Below are 10,202 nucleotides of genomic sequence, written 5' to 3' on the forward strand. Positions count from 1 at the left end.
ATAGCTCATTAATCCTTAGAATTTTTGATTAATTTTGAATAGATTCATGACAATGAAAAACATGCTAGTTACAATAAAAGGCCGCAAATATTATTTTCATGTTTTATATTATGTCTATTATGTTAATCTTGCGAATCTTCTTCTGTTTGCAGACTATGCACTGGAGCACACCGAAGACAAAGGACAGAATGCTGCCGGAGACTGGAGAGACAGGTGGTTCACCAGCTCATCTCAGAGGTCATCCCACAAATGTTCATAGAAGGGCCTCAGAGGGTGGAGCCACGAATCTCTATTACCGTTCAGGTCATGGAGTTCCGTTCGACTATCAGGAGTCCAACGAGGTCGTCAGTAAGTTTCGCAATTATGAGATTTAAAAGAGATTCCGAACTTAATTCTCATCGGTATTGACTTTATTATACCGGATGTCCTTACATTGAAAAAAGAAAATGTACTAGATAAATATGTCTACCTGTATACAAGTGTATAGGGCGTTGGTTAGATTATGTTAGCATACATGTGTCAACATACACAAAATAATTGTACGAAAGAAAGAGGTGAGTTTCGCTTATCGAGTAATCATTAATATTTGTTAATATTTTTGTTTGTATGTAATATTACACAGAGATTTTAATTAAGAAGATAACTTTTAGGAATTAAGGAGATCCTTTATCGTTAGGTTCTCTTTGGAAAACAGTTGAAATGGTCGTAAATATTTATCTAATGAAATTCTATGAAAATAAAAAGTATCTGTGTTTTCTATTATATTTTCAATCTTGGATATGTGTTTGGGGCGACTTGTTTTTTTTCATTGTTCAGGATGCATGCCAATTTGATCCAACAAACGACTCTGTACACCTAGTACGTGCTCGCGTAATCGCGCGTATACGTATGTGTCGCCTTCAGATTTATATTTTGTTATACTATACTAAGCATGATGAGAAAGGAAAGCTGAAGGACGGTTGAGGAATGCTAAAGGACGTTTGATATTATTTAAGCTCTCTTTCTAAAATCTCTTGAATAACGTCCGACTGGACCAGTTGTGAATATTATATCCGAGAAACCAATCTCTCGATCGCGCACTCCATGTATGTCTCTTGATCTTTCAAGATGTTTAGCGACAAAAGTTAAACGATGTAGTATCGACGGGGGCTGTATAGTTATCTGTGATTCCACGAATGAATTTTCCACTAGAGGTTAACTGGTCGTTTCAATCATATAAACACTTTAGAACGAAATACTCAAGTGTCTGTTCAGTGGAACTGTCGAGTTTGAGTATATATTATAGACAAAGTTATTTCTGTTATTAGATAAAAATTCCAAACATTCCACTTGAAACGTATTCCAAGCATTAATCAAGTAAGTAAATATGCTTTTATTTGAAAAATCAGGGAATTGACCGTGATTTTCAACACGAGCATTTGCAATGATAGATACACATGTTTTCTAAAAATGTCGAATTTATACGTACATATATATATTTACGATACGTGGTAGAATTGAAAAATAATTGAATCAGAATCTCTCTTGGAAGAATGTTGAAAACGTCGAATTTATTAAATACGATGTTTTAATGGAAATACATAAATACATATATCTAAAACTCTCTCTATTACAATGTAAAATAATAAGAAAACTAGTAGTTTATATTATAAACTGTTACATTTAATGTAATAATTATATATATTATAGCATATATATATTTTGTTTAATAAGTGTTGTTATCGATTCATGTAAAGTCCAATTTTCAACATTCTTCCGAGAATTTATTTGATTGATGACCATTGCTACGACATTTACAAATTTAATATCATAAAATGTTGAAGTGCTTAAGTATTTCTTTCTACAATGGAACAAATCGACGATGGCGCACTTGTACCTGTGTCCGATGTCAAACGCAAAATACATCATTTTTTCCCGACGACAATTGCGACGGCTACTCTAGTTCGTTTCTTCAAATTATAATTTGCATAGACTATATTTTACTTTTCCTGGAATTGAAAATTTTAATCGATATGGTTTTGATAAATCATTTTTCGACGCTATAAGGGTGTAAAATAATGTATCTTCTATCACTTTAAATAATAATGATGAATAAAAATAGTAGGATTAATAGTGAAAAATTATTTTCACACGCGCGGTGATTGTAGCGTCGAGATTTAAACTTGCTGAAATTATATCGTTTTATATCATTTAGGAAAAACAATAAAATTCTCGGTAGATCATCACGAAAAGTATGCATCGTATTTTATGCACTTGGGTCTTCTCGATGCAGCAGTCAAGCTAATTCGTTGTCGGTGAATTGATTGCGTTTGGCATGTAATTGAAAATGCCTATTTATAATCGGTAATTAATAACAACTTAGCGATAATTAATCCTGAATGTGTCGATGTGTATAATCTTACAATAAACGCTAAGCGTCATCCCGGATAGCTCGTCCTTCCCTTAAATACATTAAGGCGATGTCATTAATGCCTTCTGATTTTGACATTTCCGACATTTCAAACGCATCGTATCTGAAAATTCATGTAACATAACTTATTGTTAAAGCTAACAGATTGACATTTTTAAATGTTTCACATATGTAAAAGAAGAAAAGAATATAAGGTTAAAAATAAATAATAGGGATTATTTTTTTATGTATATAAACAAAAAAAATATAAATAACAATACAATTTTCCACAAATAATTTTAAATGCGTTTAATTCGGTTATGGTTAAAGTAAAACTAGAAAATATTAATGACATTGAATATATTGTACGTTTCATCTGGATTAATCGATCTCTTCTCTCTCTTACAAAAGGAATGTAATCTTATCCCTCGCTCAATAAGGTCCAAAACATATCACGATAGGTCCATTTTGTCTTCCCGTTTTGTTTCCAATTTCCAACGAAGGAACCAAACAAAATTATATCTTATCTATACAAAGTAAGACAGCGGGATAATAATTGAGGTCATTGGGTAAATCGAGAATTCATCTTGTGCTGACACAGGCGCAGTACATGGCTAACAAACGGCCAGTAAATACCAATGGAGAGAAGCAAAATCAATACTATCAACATTGAACATTTAATGACATTTTTGTATTTTAATTTTAGACCATCAGATCAATTCTTTTTTTATGATAGGATGAATCTCTGTCGTCTGAGAGGTATATTCAATGTACAGTGATTACATAATATTTTTATAGGTCTTGCATAAGAAAAACGATGCAATGAAAAATTAAATAATAAAATTAGATAATTGAACAATCGATTATCTTCCAAGGGTCTCAATTTCCCTGCTTGATTCTAAATGTTAGAGTTCGTATTAGAAAGTTCGTATTATAGGAAGGATGAATTTAAAATTAGGTTGCGCTAAAATATGCAACACAATTTGTCAAAAATATACAAAGCCAATAAGGAAAGAAAACTCAAGTTGTTATTTGCTTACCTCATTAAATATCCAAACTATTGAATGTTTCTGAAGCACTTTTAGAATTGAAAAGTAAAAAAAAAACGTAAAGTAGAAGATAGATAAATAAAAGTATTCAAAAAATAGGATAATAAAGAAAAGAATTAAGAACGTAACGTAGATGAAATGTCTTTTTTTAAATATTGAAATCCCGAAAGCACTCGCTTTCTTTTTTTTTATCACTTCTCTCACTTTTCTTAGATCCTTTGTTGAGAAAGTTAAGCAAATATGTTTTGCTGTTCAACTTGTCTCCTTATCGGCTCTGTGTATGCTCGATATTAGTGCGCAGTCAATCAAATTAGTCGAACATGTAAGCGTTCGTTCACGCTTCGTGGGATTCGCCACGCGATCGATCTTTCTCTAGACTTGCGAGACAATAGACGAACAGCTGAATTAAATGACATATCTTGGGAAAGTCACAAAAAAGTAAAGGCTGATAAAAAATATATTTTTTATATTTTAATTTATCTTAAGTAAAAAAAAAGAAACTATCTCTCAATTTTTTCAAATTTAATTTTCTCAAAATCAAAACTTTGTAAAAAAAAAAAAAAAACTTTTATAGGTTTGACTTATTTTTTATTCTGTACGAAATATATAAATTAATAATTTATTACGGTATTTTAATGATACAATAGCCAATTATATAATAAAAATATTCATTTTCGGAATTCGTGAATTTTTTTATATTTCTTGATACGTATTTTGCATAATGCTTGTCAAGAAATTTTTTCGCGAGACTATTTGAATTGAAAATTCCTTCGATTAAAAAACTAACTGGATAAAAATTGATCGAGGAACTTACAAAAAGTTTTAATCTCGTCGCGAAAGCACCACGAAGTTTAGATTAGAGTAAAACGGCACCGGGTAACGTCGTTCAAAAAATTTCTTTAGTCTGATTTACTGACTTCTTCAAGCTTTGAAGAAACTAGCAATTAGATCGGATAGGTCGTTAAAGTTAAATGAGGAATCTGAGGAAATTGTGAAGATCAAATGTTTTTCCTCTAGCAAATTGATAACTGCTAGAGAAGAGAGATTAAGAAATGTTACTATTTATTAGAAATTATTCGCATAATTTCGCACAAATATCTATACGTGTGAAAGAAAATAATGTTTAAAATTTTAGGCAATATTAATTATTACTTCATGAACTTTATTGAACAAATCTGTTGATTATTGAAATTTTGAATTAAACTAGCGTTGTTTGTTGATTAAAACAAATATGAAAAATATTGTTAATGCTAACAGTTTTCCAGTATATATATAATTCTATTATTTTATAGGAAAGCTTTAATGAAAAAAGAAATTGCAAGAGGTTTTGTATCCTATTGTAAAATTTTATGACAAATGAGATTAGGGTCGTTCGACCAACCGTGCTCGTTGCTGTCGAAAGTCTATTGGACCACTCTGTGTATAGTATGTACTCTATACCTATATTTTTCTAGACGGACCCATAGTTTGTCTGCGGAATGTTATTTACACGCCTACATCTCACGTACCTATCTATCTTTTACGATTGACCTATCGCAAACTCCTGAGAGAAAGGTCGGTGTCTGTTCAAATTCCTATCAGTATCAGAGGCTCACGATCAAAGACCTCGATGTTTCTTTTTACGCTTCTACAAGCGCGTTTATGATAACGATTGGATGAGTTGAAACTTGTGCTTTCGTTTAAAAGGAAACTAAGAGGCACACATAATTTTTACTCGTCTCTTTACTTCTGGAAATTTTGTATAATTTAGAAAGCTCGAAGATAAATCATGTCGATTCGAAAAATATCGGCATTTAATTAAGTCTAATCTAGAAATGTCAAAAAGTATATTATATCAGAATATGAAAAAGAATAAAGTTTGAGATAAAATTTTACTAAAGGAAAGTCATATATGTATATAGAAATTTTCTTTAATTTGTGAATGCTGGTGAACTATTAATAGTGTTCATTAGTAATCTTTTTTAAACTAATTATATTATCCAATGTTTATATAGAAATCGATGGCTGTCTTCCACTTTAATATCTAATGATCATATTCATTAAATATTTTGAATTAATTACAAAGTCATACAGTGTAAATTGTAGTTGTGCACTAGCAACAGTAGCGGATTTCTGCTTTTTTATGTGTGTTTATATGACAAGAAATTGATACCACGAAAATTAATTAATTAATTATTAATAAATAAAATTATTGACATGATATTACACATTTTATATTTCTTATAGATTGAACTTTAACAGTACATTACTTTAAAATGTTTATTCTTTTAGAAAGAAAATATTCAATATCCTTAATATGATTGCAGAAAAGCGTTTTATTATTTATTATTAGCTTTCATGCCAATAGTTATAATAGAATTTTAATAAAGACTCATTTTTAACATTTTTTTTAAATCAAATTTAAAGAGATAAATTACTCATTTGATATAATTGCAAAAATCATATTTTACTGAATGCACATAATTTTATTTATATATACATCAATTGACTAATGATTGCATAATGTAATCACTTTTATAGTTTTGTATGATGTGTAAATTAGGACAAAAGTTATTAACTGCAATGAAAAAATCCTCCGAGTTTGTTAAAAATATTATTATAATGTTAAGGTATATGAAATATTTATTTACATATTGATCATATATCTTATGCCATTTATTCATTAATGAACAATATTTTTGATCGCTCTCTCTCTCTCTCTCTCTCTCTCTCTCTCTCTCTCTCTCTCTCTCTCTCTCTCATGAGTTATGCGAAATTTTTATGCGCGTCATAATATAGATGTAAGATGTAAATGCGCGTATGTGTGCGTGTATGCGTGTACGTGCGTATATGTCTATATGTTTAAATACATATAATCAAATACATATATTGTATATTCGTCTCGCGCTGGTCGACGCGGCGATGTATTACTCGTAATGAAAAAAAAAAGATTCAATAAATGTGTTTAATTATGAAACATTCGGACTTTAGTCATCTTTAACATTTGACTTGCGATACTTATGATTTACGCGACATTATTTAAAACAAGATTTTTTTTAGATTCCTCGTAAAAGTTAAAATAGAGAAATATTGACATTAATTTATTTTCTAAGTATTTTGTAATTTTTAGTTTGTATTTCAAACTTTAAAATATTTTTTTAAACAATTTGTAAATTTCTACAACATTTCTACTGTTTTTAAGCATTTCTCTTATGGTTTCTTTGTACGGTAAAAATATCTGCTTGCATATCACAGTTTGTTGTGTAATTCTCTGTCAGATCATAATTCGACATTACCGTTTGACGCGTTTCATTAAGGAAATTAATGTGGCTTTCAGGCTAATTGAATAATAATATTACAGTGGTAACATCCATAATTGTCAAGTTGCTGACAAACCAACTGATTATCATTCCATATTGTCCTGTTTTATCACATTTTCTCTGAACAAAAAATAATATCTCTTAATTTAACATTATTATATTATTATACTATATATACGTTATTTTCGTTACAAGTAAAAATTATTATTATATTAATATTTGAAAATGCAATAATCGATTTATATCCGATTGAAGCAAGTTACTAGCTCAAAGTAAATTATCTAACAAATGATCTTTATAAAATATGCTAGTAGGAATGTTAAGTAATGTAATATGTATATCTTTATCAAAGTATTATTAATTTGAATGAGGTAGTTTTTCCCTCATAAAAGCTCGCTCTTGTTTTATTGGTTATTACGTTTTATCGATTGTGTTTGATTTGGCGTATATCGTTTCCATAAATTTTCGAAGAACTTTGTTTTTCATATAGAATAGGAGGCTCGGCGCGGGCAACGCGCCGGATGATTGGGAACTGGAGCGAAATATTTGCTTCTCGCTTCGAAGGTTTCTCCACAATTTCGGTCGTTTATCTAGCTTGTGATTTTTATATTCATACACTACTACTATTACACTATTCATATGGTATAACTAAATTGTATAGATGATATATTAGATATGTGACAAATTTAAGTTTTAATTTAGATTCTTTTTAAAAATTTCTTTTTTTAAACAAGTTGAAATTTTTAATAAATATCTAATAATAATTTAACTAAAAATATTGATGAAGATTATAATTAAATAAAGATAAACTCCGACTTTTCACGCGTCATCTGTAATTATCCAAAAGATTCTATAGATATTTTTGGGATTGCATTTTATTATTGTATATTGTATTTTCTTACGTGCACATTGTATATATGTCAGTTTCCGTATATCGATATGTATCAGAGTTACGTCAGGTACGCATAGAATAAACTTATTCTTTCATTGCCTTGAGATACGCGTATAAATACCTTCTCCATCTCTCTACCTCTCTATACGTAAAGGCATAGAACGCGCATCCCTCCACTGAACTGCAAACAGCCCTTTGAATGCTATTATCCTGCCTACGTTGTTACTACTTAACGTTGCGTCCGCAAGTGTGGCTGTGTTAGATAACGAAAGCTGGCCGTTGTTCCCGATCGGCTTTGCCGACAACGGCTGTCTGTCGGAGCGTCGAGTTCGTTATGTGTCAATTTAAACTTTGACCTACCAGCACCATTTCGAACCACTTCCAATAAACAACCTACGCTTCTCTCTTTAACTTTCATGCATTATCATTGTAAAAATTTTGTTCAAGTAGAATTTTACGTATTATTTTTTATAGTTTTTAGGAAATATTATTTCAAGCGGAAAAAGGAAAAAAAGAAATGTGATTATTGCGCAAATATGGCAATATATTTACAACGATTATTAACAATATACGTAGAATTTAAAATATGCAAATAATAAATATTAAAATATTAATATTATAGAAAAAATTGATTATATAATTTTACAAATATTTTTATAGATATTTTACTCCAAATTAAAATCTAGAATAGCTTACATTACACGTGTATTACATTACGATAATTTTAAGTAGATCACTATTGTGCGGAGACACAAACGAGTAATTGATTACATAAATAATAAATAATTTATAAATTATACTCACCTGACAATACGTTGCTTCACTACTCTCCCTGGACTTCCTGCTTCTTTCTTTATCTTTTGCTTTTTTCTTCATGGTATTCACACGATAATCGCGAAAATATGGTCAATTATGGATATAATCACGCAATATTGTGCACTCACGATGCTAATCACACGCAATGCACAAATTACAGGACTGAGTAATTAAAATAACGAAAAGATATGAAATCATTCGTTAATAATTAATAATTTATAATTAAAAAACAAGGAATATTCCTGCAAGTATTTATTAATGTATTAAATATTCCTTAGGCTACGTTTCACTTAGCAATCGCAAAGTTCATGAGCATCATCAGTTATCTTTGTTTAACTTATAATAATATATGTATACAAATTAATAATTATACCAACATACGATTATATTTATTAATTGAATTAATGTTAAGGCGGTGCTCGATTCGAAATCGATTTTTGTTGTATTTGCCACGTTTGGTAATCAGAAATACAAAAATGAAATATATTTATTATGAAATATATTTATCGCGCAATATTATATCGCGAATTGAGTTAAGACGCAATATAAACAGGTAGAAAATACATATACATAATAAAATCTCGATATTGCAATCATAACAAATTACCAATTTAAATCCTGCGAAATACACATGTTATTAAGATTATTATTTATATTATTAATATTTATAGATGATATATTTTAAATGATAATGATATATTTTGCCTTTTAGTTATTTGATTAAAATCGCCGCGATATTATCACATGTTGTTCATAGCGGAAGTTAATTAATAAATGACCTGGATTAATAATCATTAATTGTAATAATTGTCAAAAATAATCGAATTACGAAAGGTAACGTGATGATATATGGAACGACTCACATTGCTGCCTACTCGTTCGAGTACTGTGGTACAAATGATAGCAAGGCCACAGGATGTAAACAATAACGCGCTATCGCTACGTCGCAAACATGAATGTCGAACATCATGATATTTTGGTTGTGTTATTAACAATAAGGCTACATTCCATTTACGATCTATTACAAAACTCATGAGCTTTGTGATTGCCACATGAAACGTAGTATAAGAAATATTTAATACACGCTACTAAGAATCTGAAAAAAATATTCTGTTCCTTGTTTTTAGAACTATTAAGTATTAATCTAAATGTCTCTCCCTGAAAAAGAACATGAGAGGAAACTTAAAATTCTCAGGGATTTCTTTTTCATATTTAGAAAAATCAGCGGAGTCTTATGGAATTTTATTCATATGGGATTCGGAAAATTTTTTATTCGAAAATTCTTTTTGATAATTTTTCTCTAATATTGTAAACAGGCAGTCGTGTGTGTGAAATTAGTATTAATTATTTATTTATTAATAAATTTATTAATTATTAAACAAATTAAATCGTTCGCGATGCCAGACATGTAAGTACTAAGATGAGACACTCTTATCTCCGCTTGTCTGTAATAAATTAATTGTGCATATGTATACAGAAGATGTCATTAACGCTTTTACAAATGAATTTATGCACATATCAATACATTTATATATTTGGTATATACGTATATGAAAATGTATGTGTTTTGATATGTATATAAATTTTTTATATTATAATTAATATTTATATAATATTATTATATAATATTATATAATATTATATAGTATACATATTAATATATTGCACGAATTAAGAATATTAAATATTTTAATTTTTATTATTTTCTCGTGTAGAGAAAAATTACTATTATACAATATTATTTCGTCGGTTCGACA

General features: G+C 29.2%; 2 protein-coding genes across 4 annotated transcripts in view; one reads left to right on the plus strand and one right to left on the minus strand.

Moving 5' to 3' along the window:
• Window positions 1-4,196, plus strand: part of Jdp (DnaJ domain-containing protein) — a 39,907-nt gene extending 35,711 nt beyond the window's left edge. For both annotated transcript variants that reach the window (XM_072898219.1, XM_072898220.1), the window contains exon 5: window positions 153-4,196. In XM_072898219.1, coding sequence (XP_072754320.1) covers window positions 153-374 — 222 coding nt within the window. In that variant the 3' untranslated portion in view covers window positions 375-4,196. The remainder of the gene's footprint in view (window positions 1-152) is intronic.
• Stumps (DBB domain-containing protein stumps) overlaps window positions 1-9,331 on the minus strand; it is a 42,647-nt gene extending 33,316 nt beyond the window's left edge. The window contains exon 1 of one of the 2 annotated variants that reach the window (XM_072898211.1): window positions 9,309-9,331. The gene's annotated coding sequence lies outside the window, so the exon portion shown is untranslated. Of the gene's footprint in view, window positions 1-8,433; window positions 9,072-9,308 lie in introns of those variants that run through there. The other variant, XM_072898208.1, reaches the window with a different exon arrangement.
• Between the last annotated feature and the right edge of the window lie 871 nt (window positions 9,332-10,202).

The sequence above is a fragment of the Anoplolepis gracilipes genome, chromosome 8, assembly GCF_047496725.1.
Source record: "Anoplolepis gracilipes chromosome 8, ASM4749672v1, whole genome shotgun sequence".
Classification (NCBI taxonomy): Eukaryota; Metazoa; Arthropoda; class Insecta; order Hymenoptera; family Formicidae; genus Anoplolepis; species Anoplolepis gracilipes.